The 20,222-nt window shown below is 40.1% G+C and overlaps 1 protein-coding gene and 1 long non-coding RNA gene across 3 annotated transcripts in view; both read left to right on the top strand.

Moving 5' to 3' along the window:
• The window catches only part of trpc5a (transient receptor potential cation channel, subfamily C, member 5a), a 131,345-nt gene extending 116,555 nt beyond the window's left edge, over positions 1-14,790 (top strand). For both annotated transcript variants that reach the window (XM_081598915.1, XM_081598916.1), the window contains exons 16-18: positions 6,928-6,969; positions 10,701-10,790; positions 12,906-14,790. In XM_081598915.1, coding sequence (XP_081455041.1) covers positions 6,928-6,969; positions 10,701-10,790; positions 12,906-13,916 — 1,143 coding nt within the window. In that variant the 3' untranslated portion in view covers positions 13,917-14,790. The remainder of the gene's footprint in view (positions 1-6,927; positions 6,970-10,700; positions 10,791-12,905) is intronic.
• Positions 193-1,863, top strand: LOC145548476 (uncharacterized). Its single transcript, XR_014084490.1, has 3 exons — positions 193-676; positions 1,171-1,285; positions 1,380-1,863. It is a non-coding gene; the product is annotated as an uncharacterized LOC145548476 (long non-coding RNA).
• Positions 14,791-20,222: the final 5,432 nt, after the last annotated feature.

Below are 20,222 nucleotides of genomic sequence, written 5' to 3'. Positions count from 1 at the left end.
TTGAGAACAATCTCGTTTACTATAAACTATTTTAATTCAGCAGAAATATACAAAACATATGAAAATGGAGTTGCAAACTAAAAAAAGAAAATTAGTAAAGTAATAACCCTACTAAATACATCCTTGTTTAATTATTAAAACTACTATAAAATGACAGCTGAAATAGCTTCATGTCACTTTTTTTTATAATCTTGTCAGCATGTTCATTTCTGAGTGAGTGAGCGTCAGCAGCACGCTGCGCTTGGGCATTACGTCCTTACACATTACATACTTACCAGGCGGAAGAAAAAGTAGTTCCCATTAACAACGTTTCATTTAGGCAAGATCTCAATAATTTAGTTACTTTTTAACGTACTCTAGTTAATCTACATTATCTCAAATTACTAAAGTGTTGAAAGTATTGATCCTTGGATCTGACAATAGATTTTAAAGAATTAAGTTCTGGTATCGGAAGAATCGATATTTCAGTATCAATCCGCACATCACTAACGGCAACGCCAGAGATCATTTAACTGCCCTGATTAACGGTTGATTCAGTTGTAACAGCCTAACTAAGCTTTTATCTACTGTACTTTTATAAGATTTTCTTTTGGCAAATTCTCTAATCTCGGTTGGACATGAATGAAGATGGAGGACTTTTTTACGTGTATAGACCCTACAGCTGCTGTACTGAGAGGTAAGTTTAAAGTTGTCTGTCTTTCTAAGATAAGCTAACTGAAGCTAGTTAGCATGTCGTGATATGCCAATTTTCATCCGCGGTTAAAGAGCCGCTCTTGTGAATATGAGCTTTGAACAGTTATTAACCACAATAGCTGTGGCTTAAAAATAATATCGACACGAGTCTTGGTAGCTTCCGTTTTTTAACATAGCTAAGGTGGCTTCTCATTCGTAGCTTATGATTCGGGAAATGGTTAAAGAGCAATTCCGCCTAGTATTTCACTAACTGAGGGTGTTTGATGTGCTGTAATTTAAAAACTTAAATGCAATGAGTCTAAAAGCCTAGGTTAGATATTCCACACTGTTACCAGGATATTTTAAACACTATTTTTGATTGGTGAATTTAAGTAGTCCTAGTTTGATTTAATTAAAATAACTTTCTTGCCATCTTGAATTCATGTAATATTGTAATTGAGCACATAAACTAAAATAAGACTTGTTTTATTTTTCAAGTAAACCAAACTGTTGCCATGGTGAAGCCTATGCCAGACACATCTCCAATCACGTATTGCACCATCTACAAGAAACTTTGGGAATTGCAAGTGACGGCATCCTTCACATTCTTGAGGTAAGAAATTCATGATACTGATTCATCATTACACTGATTAGTCCCTAAAACGTGGTTTGTTTTGTGACTGTTTTTCTGTCTGTGCTCCAATTAGCAGATGACCCAACAACTTCAAACAAGACCACTTTTCAGCTCTGTGGTGATCGTGAAACCAACTTTCTACTGGCCATTGGAACCATGCCTGCCCTGATCTTCTGAAAGGAGGACATCATAGCTACTACACCTTTCAGCATCCGTGTGTCTGTGGCCACTCCTCTCTGTGCTGCTGACAGACGTCTTGAGAACGCCGTCCGTAACTGAGGCAAGACTTCCACATATAAAAGGCTATGGCTTACTGGAAGAAGTTCATTGCGGGGGAAGCTCCTATTGTTGACATCTAATCCCAAGATTTTTTTTTTGCTTTGGACAATTTGGTTTGCTTGACTCTTAGTGCAGCAGATGTGTCAGATCGTCATTGTTCTGTCATTTTACAGGATTGTTTCAGAATCAGATGCCCATCCAGACTTTAAATTCTGACCAGTAGTCATGTTTTATTGTGTTTATGTGAAACTTAAACGTAATAAAGATGTTAAAAGTAATTGAACTCATGTCTTCATTTCAGCAAGCCAATAACATCTCTTGTTCCAGTATTCACAGGATCAATTTTGGGATTTTTGTCTTAGCATAAGAACCTTGAGTAAAGCTGTGACAAAATATATATTTTAATCCTATGCAACAATAAAAATAAACTAGATTTAGGTATATCACTGCAAAAAGTCCCCTTTCAAAACAAGAAAAAAAAAGTACAAAAATAGGGTATAATTTTCTTAAAATAAGAAAAATTATCTGCCAACAGAACAAGAAAATTTATCTTGTCAAGATTTTCCAAAACAAGAAAAATATCTAACCAAGATAAACCTACAAATATCTTAAAATTAGTGTATTTGTACTTAAAACAAGCCAATTTTACTAATACAAATAGAATATATGAGATTTATTTTCTTAATACATAGAACATTTGTCTTAAAATAAGAAAATTTTACGCTATTTTAAGAAATTCAGTGTCAAGTAACATTTTCTTTACTTGAGATAATTTTTCTTAAAATAAGATAATATATCTTACTCGTATAAGTAAAATTGGCTTGTTTTAAGTAAAAATACACTAATTTTAAGATATTGTAGGTTTATCTTGGTAAGATATTTTTTCTTGTTTTAGAAAATCTTGACAAGATAAATTTTCTTGTTCTGTTGGCAGATAATTTTTCTTATTTTAAGAAAATTATACCCTGTTTTTGTACTTTTTTTCTTGTTTTTGAAAGGGGACTTTTTGCAGTGCATGCAGTTAGTGTTTAACTTAAACTTGGTGTACTCTCTTGAACAATGAACAGTTCTATTTTATTTTTAATCTGATTCATGCAAACTTTTGATTATAACCATGAATACTAGTGGCTGTTTGCTAACTATGGATAGCTATTATATTGTCTATGGTTAACTTGGCTGTTGTAGCCATTAGCTTGACTATGAATAGCTGTTAGCTTTGCTATAGATAGCTTTGTAATGACTAGTGATTAGTTTGACTCTAGATATCAGTCAATCTATAGCTTGACTACGGCTACCTGTTACCTTTGCTATTAGTTGTGGTTAATTTGACTGTGAATTATTGCTAACTTGACTATGCATAGCTGTTAACTTTTATGTGGATAGTGGATAGTTTGATTATGGATAGTTTTTAGCTTCACTATCAGTCAATCCATAGCTCGGCAATGGATAGCTGATAGCTTTACTATGGATAGCTATTAGCTTGGCTATGGGTAGTGGTTAGTTTGACTATGAATTATTGTTAGCTTGAGTATGTAAAGCTGTTAGCTTTTCTGTGGGTAGTGGCTAGTTTGATTATGGATTGATATCTTGACTATGGATAGTTGTTAGCTTGGCTATTTATAGCTGTTAGCTTACCTTTGGATAGCTGTTAGCTTTACAGCTAATGGTTAGTTTGACTGTGTATTGACTATAGCTGTTAGCTTAGCTATGGGCAGTGGCTAGTTTGATTATGGATAGTTTTTAGCTTGACTATCAGTCAATACATAGTTTGACTGTTGATAGCTGTCAGCTTTACTGTGTATATATATTAGCTTGGCTATGTGTGATTATGAATTGTTGCTAGCTTGATTATGGATAGCTGTTAGCTTTACCATTTATATCTGTTAGCTTGGCTACACTCTGTGTACTTCACTCAAACCAGTTAGCTTGAGCACTTCATTAAGTTTTTCACTGATTCTCACACTGAGCTCTTGCTGCTGTAGGTGAAATACTAGCAAACTGTCACTTGACATCAATCAATCAATCAAATGTTATTTGTACAGCACATTTCAGAAACAAGACGTTTCAAAGTGCATTTGAGATGTTTAAAGGCAGCAATTTTACAGAAACGCTGTCCCACCACACATGACAGGCATCATCTGCGTGTCTGGAAGTGCAGAAGGAACATCGACAGATGAACATGTCCTGATAAACACATGCAACAGTCCGGTCATTTGGAGAGACACCGAGAGCCATCGGCACACACTGATGAGGCTTTTTCACACCATCACACACACGCATCGACTGCAGCTGGCGTGTTCACCTCAACTGAAGTCAGCTGAGTTATATAAGCCAACCAGCCCACGTAGGTTCAGAGAGGCACACGGCTCTGCAGAGATCTGATCGCAGGAGAGAGTTTGTGTTTATGTGCATGATCAGAGGGTGAGCATCAGAGCGGCGTGAGACCCTGAAAGCAAAAGATTGTTCAGTAAGGAAAGATGTGGGGAGGACGGCTGCAGATAGAAATGTGTCGGGGTTTCGTTAGCAGACAGCAGGAAGAAGAGGGGACAGATGAGTGTGAAACGCTGAATATTAAGCTGAGCAGGAATTAAAATGAACATGGGTAACTGAACGCAGCAGCGTGAAATGTGAAGACAATGAATTTCTGTTGAAGGTAATTGTAGTTTTTCACACTTCAGTGTTGCTGTTGGATGAGATTTACTCCAAACCTCTGAACAATTAGGTTGTTGTTAGCAGCTTGGCTAGCTGTTAGCAGCTGTTGGTTAGTTATTTTGCTAACTCCGACAGTTAGCAAAATAATACATTGGACAAATTTTACTCTTAATTGTAGTTTAAACATTTCAGATTATTAGACATTTTGATGAAATATAACGAGAGTAAGTATTAAAAATAGTATTTAAACGTTGATTACGTTTTTATGGGGAAAATCTTCCAAAATGACCTGGGCCTCTGTTAAAACGTGGCAACTTTTGGAGTTAAGTAATTTCAAAAGCTGGCATGTTTAGGGTTGCTTCTCAGCATCTGGATCAGATTTTAGTCCAGACTTTGACTAGGCCACTCCAAACCCTTGTTATTTCTCTCAAGGCAGCATTAATACGGTAAAACTTCAGAATCACAGTCCAAGTTATAAACTATGTTCCCAAATGTTTCAGTTATCAAAATGAGACGGGCTTTCATGTTTTTTTATCGTCAATGTTTTCTTCCTTTAAGACCATTTTGCCCTTTCTTTTGGATCATTAGCTCTGACCTTAACTGAGGCAAGCGAAGCCTTCATTAGTTGGGATGCTGATCTGGGTTCTGTTGGGTCCTGCTGCTTGAGTCACTGATGGTCTCCTGTGCCTCGTTTCCACTGAGCGGTACCGAATGGGTCGGTGCGGTTCGTTAAGATATTTTGACTGTTTCTATTGTAGAAGCATACAATAGACCCATATACCGCACCATACCTGGGTCTGTAGGACGATGGTACGGTACCGTTAGGTGGACGTTTCTGGTATCAGACAACACTGTGTCCATTGATTGGAACACAGAAAAATGTCACTGCTTTCGATAAACTCGACAAACTGGTATGATTCAAACCACCAATTGTTTCTAATGTCCGACACCTTAAGGCAGGGGTCCCCAAACGTTTTCCTGTGAGGGCCACATAACTTTTTCCTTCTCTGGTGGGGGGCCGGAGTCAGTTTGTAACAGAAAAAGTTACCCGTTTATCACCTGCGCTGCCGGAAATTGTTGACGGGTGGGGGGGGGGGTGCATTTCTCGATTGATTTTTACCCAGAAAGCACATGGGCAAAAACCGTTAGTGAAACGGTCACTGGGACTGACTAGTATATATTTCATTGAGAGAAACCTGGAATGCGGCGTTCATAACAAACACGTGTGTTCATCTGCTCTACCGCTAGCAAACAACCGTACTGACTAAATAACATAAAAGTCAAGCAGTTCCCTAAAAGTCCAACAGATGGCAGCAATGCGCCATGCAAAACAAAACACCCACAGTTTACAGGACACACCTCCTAAAGAGCCCCCTGGTGGTTGAAGAAAAATCCACATATAAACCGGAAAATACAATATATGAAAGAAATCTGAATGCTTTCTGGTATTGTTCAGGGGGCCGGAACAAACGTGGCGGCGGGCCGGATCCGGCCCGCGGGGCGTAGCTTGGGGACCACTGCCTTAAGGGGACCTATTATTCAAAATTCTATTTTTGCACAATTTCATATTTCCATTTGAGGACTACTGCTTTTAAAAACAGCCCAAGTGTTAAAAAAAACAAACAAAAAAAAAAAAAAAACACCCAGTCATTTTCTGGCAAGAACACAATGTTTTTTGGTGTCTGGAAAACAAGTCAATTCAAAATCCTTCCAGCTATTGAGTTACAATCAGCAGGCACTGTGCCGTTACCTAGCAACTTCAGCAGTGCTCCACTAATTTATTATTAACAGTCGAGCGCATTTGGTCAGCTATTGTTGCCGCTGTATCCACTGTACAATGGCTGCTGGAAAGGATAAGTGTTTTGTTAGTGAATTACCATCCAGAAACCACTTGCTGCATTCTTGCTGAATGCAACAAAGAAAGTAATTGGAGTGTTTTTTTTATATTAAAGAAAAATGTAAATCACTGTAGATCCAAAATTTGAAAAGGGTTTTGCATGTTTCTGTTACTGACAGAAAGGCGACCACTTTACTAATTTAGTTTGGGGTCGACTGGAGAAAACTGAAAAAGATTTAATCTATTCTGAGCAATAAAAACATGATTCTGTTGATTTGAAAAGGTTTTACTAATGTAATTACAAGCAGATTCGGGTGTTATGCATCCACCTGCATGGTGGGACAAATATGGATCATTACATCACAAAATCAGTTCAGGTGCCGCAAATGGCCCCCGCGCCACACTTTAGACACCTGTGCTGTAAAGGGAATGTATTCAAATGCCAGATTAGGGTTTTTTGCTGCAGCCAGTTCAAGAGCAGGGAGTACATTTGCGCTACATGATGTTTCTATCAATGTTTAATGGTGAGAAATGATTACCCAGAGTCCATCACTCAGCACCTTTACAAGATGGCCGCCCCCGGCTGCAGAAGTGCGGCTCTTTCAGCCAAATGCAATCCGTCACCCCTTCGCTTTGTTGTGGTTTGGTGGCTGTAGGAGACGGACGTGAACGAATTTAATGTGGGAGTGACCGACATCAGCTTTCCTGAGAAGAATAACGAGAGCAGAGGAGACGGAGGGAGTGACGGAAGAGGGGAAGAGTAATAATAATAACGGAGAGGAAGAAGCAGAGATGTGTTGATAAATGCAGATGTGTTGTTTTAATGTTAACGCTGCCTTTGGTTTGTTCACAGGAGCGCCACGCTGACAGCCTGATACAGAACCAGCACTACCAGGTCAGTGGGGCTCAGAACACACCAGGTGTAAAGATCCACATCTGGTTCCTGCAGTCGGTCACAATCCTTCTGTTTTCATTGTGTCAGAGAAAAAGGTGAAGAAACGGTGAAAACACAGAACAGAGACGTGGTTAGTGTTGGTGAAAGAGTGTAAATTATTATTACAGGAAAAAATTACTTAATATTTAATATGTTAGATTTAAAAAGCAAATTTTATCTGAATTCACAGGTTAGTGGGACAAATCAGGAAAACAGCATCCAACCAAACATCCAACCAAACATCCAACCAAACATCCAACCAACAAATCATCCATCCATCCATCCATCCAACCAACCAAACATCCATCCAACAAACTAACATCCATCCATCCAACCAAACATCCAACCAACAAACTAACATCCATCCATCCAACCAAACATCCAACCAACAATTCATCCATCCATCCAACCAAACATCCAACCAATCAACAAACTAACATCCATCCAACCAACAAACTAACATCCATCCATCCAGCCAAACATCCAACCAATCAACAAACTAACATCCATCCATCCAACCAAACATCCAACCAACAAATTATCCATCCATCCAACCAAACATCCAGCCAACAAACTCATCCATCCATACATCCAACCAACAAACTATCATCCATCCATACATCCAACCAACAAACTAACATCCATCCATCCAACCAAACATCCATCCAACAAACTAACATCCATCCATCCAACCAAACATCCAACCAACAAACTAACATCCATCCAACCAACAAACTATCATACATCCAACCAATCAACCAAACATCCAACCAACAAACTAACATCCATCCAACCAACAAACTATCATACATCCATCCATCCAACCAAACATCCAACCAACAAACTAACATTCATCCATCCAACCAAACATCCAACCAACAAACTATCATCCATCCATCTAACCAACAAACCATCATCCATCCATCCAACCAAACATCCATCCATCCATTTAAATATCTCGTCATTAAGCATTTATTGATTATTGACACATGAGGAGAAATAAAGACGTCATCAGCATTTTGATTCTCTCTGACATCACCGTCTCAGCTCAGCTTCCTCCACTTCACTTTCTCACCTTTTTTCTTAGTTTTTTAATAAATAAATTGTAAAAGACAGTAATTGTTTCTTTCAGGGTGTAAGTGAAAGTAAACGCAGTGAGCTAACAGGATTAGGCGTCTCCAGCTGAGGCAATCACATTTTGTTTGTGCTGCAAGAGAAGCCTGCTACTAAATTAATTACTCTTCAGGTGACCGCGTGTAGAGATTGCTCTTAAAGCCAAAGCACTGTGACTCAACCAGTCAGCTGCTAACAGAGGTGAGAAAAACGGAGATGGAAGAAAAGCGTGACACAAAGCAGCGGAGAGAAACGCTCGATAAGTGACGGGGAACCGCCGATCTGTTTCTGAGCATTTTATACACGTTTCAGGTTCATGAAGACATTTTAATTAGCATGTGTTCAACAAAATATGGCAAAAAATGATTACCAAGAAATTAAAGTTTGTTGTGAAAAGCAGGTGTAAACTCAGCAATTTAATTTATTTATTTCATTAACTTGTGTTCAAATCCTTTTGAATGCAAGTGAACTTTATTTATGCTGAAGACTGATTAGATCATTCATGCACTGGAAACCAATGATTTTCATTTGTGGAATAGAAAAATGTATTTTTTGAGAACTTTTCTTTGACATTTCTTAAATGTCAAAAGAAATGGGCAGCCAAAAATGGACAGCATTTTTGGCACTTCCTGTCTTGGATTGTAACAAAATGTCCAAGAAAAATATCAGGTTTCTACAGAAGAGGATTAGGGCCACTGGAAAAACAAATTCTGATTTTAATCTCAAAATTCTGCCTTTTCTCATAATTTTGAAATTTTGTCAGAATTCTGAGAAAAAAGTCAGATTCCTTTTTTTTCCCCCATTGGCACTAATCTTCTTCCGTAGGTTTCTATATGATAATTACATTTCTAAAACTGGCGTTTCAGGAGTTGCAAATTCAGAAAAAGTTGAACTTAACAGCATCTTAAAAACTGCTGCTGCAGTGCATAATAAATCTGTTAATCCATGAAAACGGATTTTATTTAACATCCAAAGTAAAGATTTCAAAGCACAAACTGAGACCTGAAGGTGTTATGTTGTAAACTCGAAGGTTTAGCTGTTAGCAAACTGTTATTGTTCAGCTGCGACGTCTGCTGCTGGCAGAACAAGATAGAAGAATTATATCTGCATTTTATTATCAAATAAACACTTGGAAGAAAAGCCTTCGGCCGTTGAATCGGCTCCCGCCAACGTCCACAGCTTCTTCTCTGGTCCTTTGAGGAAAACAGTCGCCCATCCCTGTAACTGGAACAACATCAAACTCGTTCGCTTCAGATTTGCCTTTCAGTATTTTTTTCCAGAAACGACGTTCGCATGTAAAACTCCCCAACAAGTTTCCAGCGACATAAAAAGCAGCTGCAGGATGAGATTATCGATTAGCTTTAATGTTCGGAGTGTTTTCTGGCAGCTGAGTCCCGCCGTCTCTACGTCCAGGTTTTGTTTTTTTAAAGAAATTTGTGCAACAAATCTTCCGAGGCAGGAGCGTCTATAATGAGGCGCCAGTACTTGGTGTTTGGCACGGCTGATTGTTCCTCTGATATCCTCCCATGCTTTTAAAAGGCTTGTAGTGTGAATGTGTGCTGCACATTAGCAGAGTGTGTGGTGTGCTTTTGGCAGCGGTGCTGAGTGACAGCATGCCAGACCGTCCTGTTTGGCGCTCACGAGTGTTGACCGTGGGCCGGTGCCTGTGTGTTAGTGTGTGTATCGGGTTTTGAATTACCACCCACTCCACACCAAATGCCTGTGAAGTTTTTTTTGTTTTTGTTTTTTTTGGGGTCGGTAAATCAATGGGACTGACCCACATCGCTGCTGGCTGATTAGTTAATGAGACGAGAACAGCTAAAGGACCGTGCTGCCTGTGAGCGTTGATGACATTTTAAGAGAAGAAGTTTGAAGAAATCTTGCATGTTTTTTTTTGTTTTTTTTTATATAACTGAGCTGGCAGAAGACGGTTTTTACTCATTTAAAAATTTAAATAATGTGCAAAATTCACATTTTGAACATTTTTATACTTCCGTTTGGGTCCAAGCGCCCAGCTGTTTTCTGGCAATAAGTTAATGTTTTTTGGTTTTTGGAGGAAAAAAAAAAAGCAATTTCAAAAACCCTCCTGTGCCATTGCCTAGCAACCCTAGCGAAACCCAGCTCGTTACCTAGCAACCCAATCGAAGCTCAAGCACAATTGGTCAGCTGGTTTTACTGCTGTATGCGCTACACAATGACCTCTGGTGTTTCGTTGTCAACTTACTATCCAGAAAACACTTTACTGCATTCTTGTTGGTTGCACAGGAGGCTCCACTTCTGCTTTTCAAAGATGTACGGTTGTATAATTGCAGGCATTTTCACCTGTGAACGTAGAGCTGCGGGGCGTGGCCAAAAAGCAATTCTGCAGATGTTTAAATCTATCAAAGGTTTTACCTCTTCACTTTGTAACTTGTACGTTAGTTTTGCTTTATTTGCACTAGAAACTGGACCAGCAACACTTGGTGAGATTTTGTGTTTTTGCAGTGTAGACGTTAAAAGCATGGGTGAGTGTTTGGTACCGTTGTGTTTCAAGCAGAGATTCTTCTAACGGTAGTAATCCCTGCAACTTCTATCAACAGGAAGTGATTCGCAGTCTGGTGAAGAGATACGTGGCCGCCATGATACGGAGCGCCAAAACGGACGAAGGGCTGACGGAGGAAAACTTCAAGGTCAGTTTGGGGAACGCAGCATTCGGCTACGATAAGCCACCTCTTTCTCCTGTCCTGCATCTCCGGCCGCTGAGCTGCACAAGCATCAGCTGCACGGTGCCTGTTTATTTCAGCTCTCCAACAGGCACCGCGGCTTTTTACCGCACCAGAGATTTTACTGAAGGACTTTTAATAACAGCCAGATGTCCACTCTCAAGCACTTTCTCTAGCAGAATCTGCTGTTCAGACTCTTCTCTGACAAGGCTTCTTTAGTCTTTCCCCATTTTCTTTCCTTCTGAGCCGTAAATTATTTGAAGCGTCTTTACCTCCTCAGTAGATTTCCCATGATGCCTTTGGAGGCCGGCCCCCGAGCTGCTTTGAAGCAGAAGGTTCCTTTGGGGCTTTTCAGAGCAAAAAACAACATCAGGTGCACAGCGAACTGAATCGCTTTGCTCTGCTGAAGGATGTTTGTCTTCGTGTTTGAGCGTACACGTTTACGTTGGTCCAATCAGGCAGAGGTCGAGTCCGTGTGCTGAATTGATGCGTAAATATCACGTTGCCTGAGGAATAAATCCGTGTTTTAAAGACTTAATACGCATCTATTAGGAAATAGAAATCTAGCAAGAAGAAGCCACATATATGAAAATATTGACTGAAAGCAGAACGAAGCTCCCAGAAATCTAAAATAGTAATTAGTTGCTGAACTAAAACGTTGCCGCAATCACAACAAGAAAACTTAATGGCTGGAAAAAGTCATTGAAAACCAACTGAGGGGACTTAGTGTGTTATGTAAAATCGGCTTATTTGAGCTTTAAATGCATGTTTGAGAAATCGTTTAGTGTCCATGGCAACCACTCATAGGGGCAAAACGCCTGGGTGCACCTAGCTCCGCCTTCAAGACGAAGCTCCTCCTCCTAACTATATTTTCCAAGCTTTCGCCAATGAGAACCAGTAGAAACGCTGTGATGGAAACTTAAAAGCTTTAAAAGAAAAACTGTATTCATTTTCCCTTTTGGAGTAAATAAAACATTTCAGTCAGAACTGGGTTTGAGAAACGTATATCCTGAATATCTACTTCACGAGATGAACTAAGGTTTTCTCATCCGGTTTTTCATTTTCTTCACTCCGTTGTCGGTGTTTTTCTCTCTACAGCCAGATAAAGCTACGCGTTTCACTGGAGAGAGAGCCCCGAATGATCTCGCTCTCTTTCCTGACGCTTTCAGCAGTTATTCCCTCTTTACATCAGTTGTTGCTGTTCTCCGCTCGTCCTGCACAGTCCTTACCCTCCTCTTCACCCTGAGCCTCCACTCACTGATGGTTTAACTCCCCGATCATCAGCTCGATCTCAGACACTTACCCTCCTCACCTTCTTCTTCCCACTTCTGGTTCTTCTTTCATGCTGACTAAACTGTTCAAAAAGGGACCCATCGTGTAAAAAGTCACATTTTTGTATTTCTGTTCGACTTCTAAAAACAGCTAAAGCTCTTGAAGAAAAAACCCAGCCAGCCATTTTGAGCAGCAAGTTAATAGTTTTTAATGTCTGGAAAATGAGTCATTTCTTAAACCTCTGTTACCTAGCAACCCAAGCCAACCCCAGCCCCGTTACCTAGCAACCCAAGCAGAGTTCCAGCATGTTTTTTTATTTGTTTATTTGGATCATCCCCATTAGAAATTGCCGTTACAATGGCTACTCTTCCTGAGGCCAATCATAAAAAACCCAAACATTTATTACAAAAACATTTACAGACATAAATATAACATTAGTAATTAGTAGCATATTGATACATAAATGTACAATTACAACACTTTATATAATAGAAGAATTAATCGGGGCTCTTTTAAAAGCTCTATCACGTTTGGTCAGCTGTATGCAGTGTACAATGGCTGCTGGAAAAGACAAGTGTTATTGTTCGCTTACCATACAGAAACCACTTGCTGCAGTGTTATTGGTTGTGCAGGAGGCTCCATTTCTGCTTTTCAGATTTGTACGGTTGTATAATTGCGCATCTGTTTGAGGCCATTTTCATATGTGTGTAAACGTTGAGGTGGGGGGCATGGCCAGCAGCAACTTATTTGGATTTAAGGAAAATTAACTTTGGCTCATCAAACATCTTTCTGTTCTCCATCTCTGTGCAGGAGTTGAAGCAGGATATCTCTAGTTTCCGCTACGAAGTCTTGGATCTCCTCGGCAACCGACGTCCTCCCCGGCGACACTATTCATCCAGCGAGACGACAAAAGACGATGGCGCCATGGCGTCAGAGGATGATAGCGAATCAGGTGACGGCCCTGGAGGAGGAGGAGTTGGAGTCCAGAAGTCAAAGAGCGTCACCTTCTCCAACCCGGTGGAGGACGACAGAAGGCCAGCGCCGACGCTCGGCGTGTCTGCGCTGGTGCGCTCCATTTCAGGAATGACGCAGATAGACAAAGCAGAGGAGGGGAGACTGGAGGACAGAGTGGGGTGGGGAGACGAGGAGGAGGAAGAGGAGGGGAAACCAAAAAGCAACGGGCTAAAGACGGCCGTCATGCCTCCGTCCTCCACCAACGTCCTCCCCTCGCCATCGTCGTCATTTTCCTCTTCGTTATCGTCATCGCTTTCTCGCACGAGGGGCCGCCTGCAGCGCCTCTCGTCCCCAAGCGCAAAGACGGACTCTTTCAAACGCCTCTCCTACCTGTTCTCCCGCTCCAAACGCAAAGCCCCGCCCACGCCGCTGCCTCTCCAGTCCCCGCCCTCGTACACCATCTCAGACGGGCTGCTCCGCCCCCTCGGGAGCCACAGTCACTCCGACTTCGGACTCAGCGACGTCACCAGGAGCGACACTCACCTGAACGAGGTGGGTCGCTCGGTGGACACGCCGTCATTCTCGCCGCTGAGAACGAACGGGCGGGACTCGCTCCTGACGCTTCCCCTCCCGCCGCCGTGCCCCTGCCAATCCCTGCACTGTGCTTCCAACATGTCTGAGTCCAGCTCGCGACTCCTGGACTCCAGCGAGGACGTTTTCCAGGGAGAGGGCATAGAAGGGGCAGGCGAAGGAGGCCTGGATGGAGGCGGGGGAATGATGATGATGGGCGGGTGGGTGGGACCATGTGACGATGTCTTAGAGGACAGCTGCGATGTCATAGAGGACTCTGTTACCACGCAGCTATAGGAAAAAGCCGAAACTGTTTTTCTTTGCCTGTTTGCTCAGTACAAACAAAGATGGCGTGATACAGAGAGAGAGGGGCATGGACACAACGGAGCTGTTGGATCTCTGCATGACCAACTCTGGATTTATCTGGGCTTTGACTTTCCCAACTGTGACAGGAGGAAGGATCCAATATGGCAGATGCTTATGGAGACAGTTTGACTCCTTTTGGGGATTTTTCAGGGGACATGGAATATATATTTGTCCACTGTTGTTGGTTTAACTTTTCAAGGGCTCTGCTCAACTAAATATGTGTAAAAAGTCGCTGCACACCAATGGATCTGTAACCAAAGCAACTAGCTAGCTAAAGTTTTTAAATGTTAATAACTTAGATTATCCACTTTCCAACAAGGGATGGAAAGTGGATGGTAGTGATGCAATATTATTTTATTATCTGCTGAGCTAATGTTAAATGTTATCAGCCTGACCACTAATTAGTTTAGCTACAATTAGCAATAGTAGCTAAGCTATAATTACAGTTTACCAAAGCTAATATTAGCCAGGGTAATTGTAGCTTAGGTTCAGTTGTTTCTGCTCATCTGGAGAAAGTTATGGGACATCCATGTGTTAGCTTGTTTTATGTAATGTCAGTGAGAAAACTAGCTAGCTGATTAACCAATGTGCTAACTTTAGCTAGCTAGCGACTTGATATCAGTTTGGCACTACTGAACCTATGTCATACAGCTAACTAGCTAATTTTAAGTTATCTGACAAAGTACCAAACATGGATTTGCCACTAAGGTGAGCTAACAGCTACCTAACCTGCTAGCTTAGGTTAGCTAGCTGGTTTTAAAGCTATTAAGCCAACATTAACGAGCTAATTTTCTGATAAACTAGTTATCACCTACCAAGTTGATAAAGTTGCTAGCTTGGCATAGCAAGTCGCTAAGAAGCAAATTGGCTTGAAATCAACTTTGTACTAGTTTGCAAACTATTAAACCATTATCATCCAGTCCGCCACTAGCTAGCTATTGTTTGCTAGCTGGCTAGCTACCGTAAATAGAAAGTAACAGGCCTCATTTAAACAGGATTTAAAGGGGCTTCAAATATTTCTGGGGATTTACAGAGACTGAAATTACTGAAGAGCTACCAAAAGGAAGGAATCGTATAAAAGTTAAATAACTTTAGTTGTAAAAAGTAGTGGAGAGAAGCTAACTCTTTCAACCTGTGACATTAATGTCATACGTGTTTCTTTTAAAGGATGAACAATCTTGAAAACACGAAATTATTAATCTGAATTTGTCACTGAACACTCAAACAACTGAAAACGTCTCTACTGATGCCAAGTTGAAAAACACATATTTCTAAAAGAGGCGAAAACCTTATTCCTGCCCAGCCTGACTCAGTCAAAGCAAACTGTCCTCATAAACATTTCCCAGGAAGACCAAAGGACGACGTTTCAACAGAAACTCTGAAATGTCTCTCATTCCTCTGAACGGTGGAATTACAAAGAGCCGAGGCGACATCTTTAAAAATCCTCTCCACCTACCTGGAGTCTGCCCTGCGAACCGAACGTTGAACCTGCAGTGGAATAAACCGGATTCAAATGTTTCTGGATGTTGGATGGAACTACCCTTTACCTCCAAGTGGAATATTGAAAATAAAGGTGCCATACTTTCAGTGGAATACCTCCGTTTTACCTGCGGACTGATGGATTTAAGTCCAGCTGGATCTCTGGGACGAAATGGAGCGGCACGGAACCGGCGCTCTGCTGTCGTAGTCTGCAGCCTCTCTCTCTGCATCAACAAGGGCCAAGGAACTTTATTTCATCCTAATACGAGTTACACTAGTAATAATAATTAAGAATATCATAATAATAATGATGATAAAACTGCTAATAGTAATAATAATGATAATAATGAGGACTTTTCTGGTTTCTTAAGACTGTCTTTGCTTCTGTTTGAGTTGCCGACGGTACCTGGGCTTCTCGTTCAGCTCTTCCTCAATAAGTACACTTTGACCTGGTGGACAGAAATGAATGGCGAACGAAGACGAAAGACGAGTAAAAGGCAACAGAAGTTTTACTTGAGTAAAAAGAAGGAATGAGAGGAGACAGGAAGTGAACGAGTGGTGGATGGACATGAACGGGAAATTCAGTTTTAAAGGCAAATTTCACCAGAATTTCATCATATTTTTTTCTTATCTTGGGAGTCGTTGAGGCTGCGACTTCAAAAGGTTGGCATGAGCCGAGGCTGTTAACTTTTACTCTGGATAATATACTACTGTCGGCAATGAAGTGGAGAAATTATGCATGTTTGATCAGAAAAACACAGTTACCTACAACACACACACACACACACAGCAGGTGTGATGAATAGCTTCGAGTCAAACGTTCTGCCCTTTGTTTCGTCTCTCAGGAGTCGTCCGTCTACAACAGGGTGACATCATCCGTTATTTCCCCCGTTTCTTCCTCTCCCTCTGGCGGACATTGTGACCTCGCTGCCGGCGGTTTTGGCGTCAAAACGCCTCGACGTGTCAATGAATCAACGTCCCAAAATGTCAGGTCTGCAACCATGGCGACCCCGTTATCCGCTCGGCGTCACGGCCAGGAGCGCAGAGCTCCGAAACCGTCCTGCTGCCTCCTGGCAGAAACGCGGCAGTTTTTCTGAACGTCAACGAGACTTTGGGGATTTACATCAGCAAACGACCCAACATCAAATTTTACTTTAACCGAATGATCACATAACTATTCATGGGAGATAAAAGTTAGGGTTAGGGCCACTGAAAGAAAAATAGATTTCTGACCTTTAGTCTCAAAATAATGGTCAGAATTATGAAATTAAAAGTAAAAAAAACTGAGATTGAAAGTTAGAATTCTGGATTAAGATCAGAATCTAGATTTTCAAAAGTCAGAAATATGTTGAAAGTTTGAATTATGAGGTAAAAGTCAAAAATCTGAGACTAAAAGTCAGAATTATGTGATTAAAGTCAGATTTTATAATAGACTTTAAATTGCTAGCATGTTTGTCAAAAATTTGCTACAAAAACCAGCAAAAACTTTGAGTTTATTCTCAGAAATTTTCTAGAAAATATTTGGATTTTGAGTTTGAAAAGTCAAAAAGTTTCTTGGGGAAAATAACCTTGTGTCAGATTTTTTTTGGAAAAATCTCGCATCAAGAGGCAAAAAATTTTTGACTGGGAAATTTTCAGAGTTTCATAACTAAAACCTTTTTACTCAGAAAAATTAAAGTTTTTTTTCTAATAAATTTAGAAGCTTATTCTCAAAATTTCTCTGTTTTTTCAAGCAAATTTTCGGCATTTCAAACTCAGAAATTTCCACGTTTTTTATAGAAAATTTCTGAGATTAACCTCAAAATTCCTTTTTGCAGGAATTGTCTCTTTTTTCTTGCTACAGCTGAATGATTGACATCTGTTGGGTCAAACACTTTGTTAGATTACTGTGAACCAGTGAAGGTTATGGAGGCCTTTCTGGTTGAGCTTCACTCAGACATGCGGCTCAGTGACACATGAAGATTTATGAAAGCGTTTCACCACAGGACTCAGCTTTTCAATCATCTCTGATCAATCACTGCGATGGGAACCAGTAGGTCTTTTCAGAGACAACTGGGAGGTGAGGTTTTAACGCTGAAACGAGGAGCACTCATTACCACGGCATTAGTTCATAATATGTAGAAAAATATAATAATACTGTACTTTCTGGTGCAGTGAGGACAATCAATCACCATGAGAAATGGGCTCCAGTTTCCCCATGTGGGTCCGTACAGGCGCTGCAGGCCCATCGATCCACTCGCAGCCCATGATTAGATTCTGTTGAGGTCCTGATTCACGGTGATCGATTTAGATTCGTGCACAGCGAGCATGCGTCCGTCTGCGCTCGTGTTGTTCAGCTGAGACATTTGAGTCCTGATGGTTCGCCGGGGATAAACAAGAAGACGACGACGGGACGAAACGTCAAAATTTACATTAAAAGAGTCGAGACGAGGCAGATTAATTACAGTAGGATCTGCAGGTTGGACTGTAAACTTTTGCAGTTTTGACATGACGAATCATGTCAAAACTGCAAAAATAAAATCTTACCAAGTAGTTTTAGTCAAGTTTTTAGTGACAATGTCTTGGTGCAACTGAATTAAGACAAAACTAACTTTAAAATATCTTTTCAGCAAGATACAGGACTTTGTTTTAAAGTAAATTCTTAATATTGATTAAAAAGTATTAGATCCATTGACAGATTATTTCACGTCTAACGTGGGTAAATTTATCTGCCAACAAAACTGGAGCTTTTTCATCAATATTAAGAAATAATTTACTTAAAACAAGCTCCTATATCTTCTGTTTGTTTTCTCTTATATTAAGTGCAATAAGATATTTGCACTAGAAATGAGACTAAATTACTTGGTAAGATTTTGTGTTTTTGCAGTGTTAACGCTTCAGTAAACTGTTACCTTATTAAAACGACATACATTGTTTTCTGTTGGTCAAACGTTTACCAAATTTTTACCATTTGACCAACTATCTGCTAGGCTAGCGGCTAGCTCACATGTCACGACTATGATGCCCTCACAGTGTTTTGCTCTTACAAAGCTACACAGCTAGCCAGAAATAATTCAGTCCCAGATTATTATTATTCTATGACCGGATTAATCATCTATAAATGATTCTTTATAAAACTGTAACAAAACAAACGAAGCGTCGACCTCAGAGTACGCAGAAAGCAACCGGACCGGTTAGCTAGCGATGTAGCTTAGCTTTGAGTTTTAGTGAACAAACCTTTCCTGATAAAATGTTATACAATACATTAAGTTTGTTTACAATGTTGTGAAATAATAAATAGTAAAATGAACTTACAGACGAATAAAATCCCAGTTAAACCGGAGCGGTTCCGCTCACCTGAAACGCTGCACAATGTCCACTAGGTGTCAGTAAAGCTCAATTTTAAAATGCGTCTTACAAATTGTTGACGAAAACGCGGCGGCTGGATCGAAACTGTAAACATATTTTATTTTTATTATTCCTGAAAATGACATTTTCAACAAGAGCCTCGAACATCTTCATAAACCAGATGGATTAAATTTTGTATTCATGCTTTTTTCTCATTTTTAAAGCGGGTACATACTTTGACTCGTCTGTTCATCACGCTGCATACGGCACACGGCACCATTCAGGTTCCCCTCTCACCTACTAAAGGGATTTTTAGCTTTAAGAATAAAAACTGTCCTTGTTTTTCTTTGTTTTTACGGATTTCCACATGAATGAATGTATGACTGTGTTATTTTTCTAGAACTGGACGGCTAGCGCACGTTGTTGACTCTTTAATAAAGGCATCCTTAGAAAACTGTGGGGTTTAACTTCACGTCTTTCTTTGCGTCAGAAAGAATAAGCTTGGAACAACATTAAGGTTGATTTTTAAAAGTGATTAAAATTTAAATTGCAGATCCTTGTACTTGTTTAAGACTCTAAACTCAAGTTTACTTTTACTTCCTTGTTTGTTTTAACTCGGCAAAAATAGTTAAAAACTGACACGTTTCTTAAAAGCAAAGAATAAAAAAGTGCCTCTAATTTAAAACACTTGTTTTATGCAAGTGACCAGGTTTTGTAATCCTAATCAATCCATAAAAATCTGACATAAAATTTGAGGAAATGCGTTTCTGCGCTGCAGTGTGATTTGTGGCTGTGAAGTAGAAAATGGCCGCTGCGATCAGAAACCCAGAGCTGCAGCTGGAGTTATTTTTAGAGCCGTAACTCAGTCTGGGGTCTAATTGATATCCAGTCGTTTCTTTCTGCTACTTCTGGCAGAGAAGAGCAAAAACTAAAAACACAGACGGAGTAGAACGATGCATAAAACATCAACTTCTTTATGATTTAAAATGATTTAATATGCCTGTAGATTTTCATTCGTGTTTCTCTGTTAAGTTGCACACTAATACATTTAGTTTAAATTGTTCTTCTACTGTGGATTAATGTTGCCTCTTCAGAAATGTTGCACCAATATTTGCATTTATCTGAGCTTCCTCCTCCGTCTGATTGTGTGAATCTTGCAAAGCAGCAACGTACGGACATATTTTCAAATAAAAACTTGTTTTGATTACAAGAGAAAAGTTTAAAGCCACAGAAACATAACTAACGATGTCAAAATGAATAGAGATAATGTGATATATTTGTTTCTAAGCTGAAAATATACAAAGGACCCTGTGGCCGCCCCTTTGATACGGGGCGCTCTGGGCCAGCACCCAAACCTGAAACTTTTTGTTAAAGTTTCTGCAACAAAACAATTCGAACCTGTTTGAGTTTAAAGAAAATCACTTTATTTGA

This window comes from Poecilia reticulata, chromosome 18, assembly GCF_904066995.2.
Source record: "Poecilia reticulata chromosome 18, P_reticulata-male-v2, whole genome shotgun sequence".
Classification (NCBI taxonomy): domain Eukaryota; kingdom Metazoa; phylum Chordata; class Actinopteri; order Cyprinodontiformes; family Poeciliidae; genus Poecilia; species Poecilia reticulata.
Note: the sequence above shows the minus strand (reverse complement) of the source record. Positions and strands in the feature narration are given on the sequence as shown.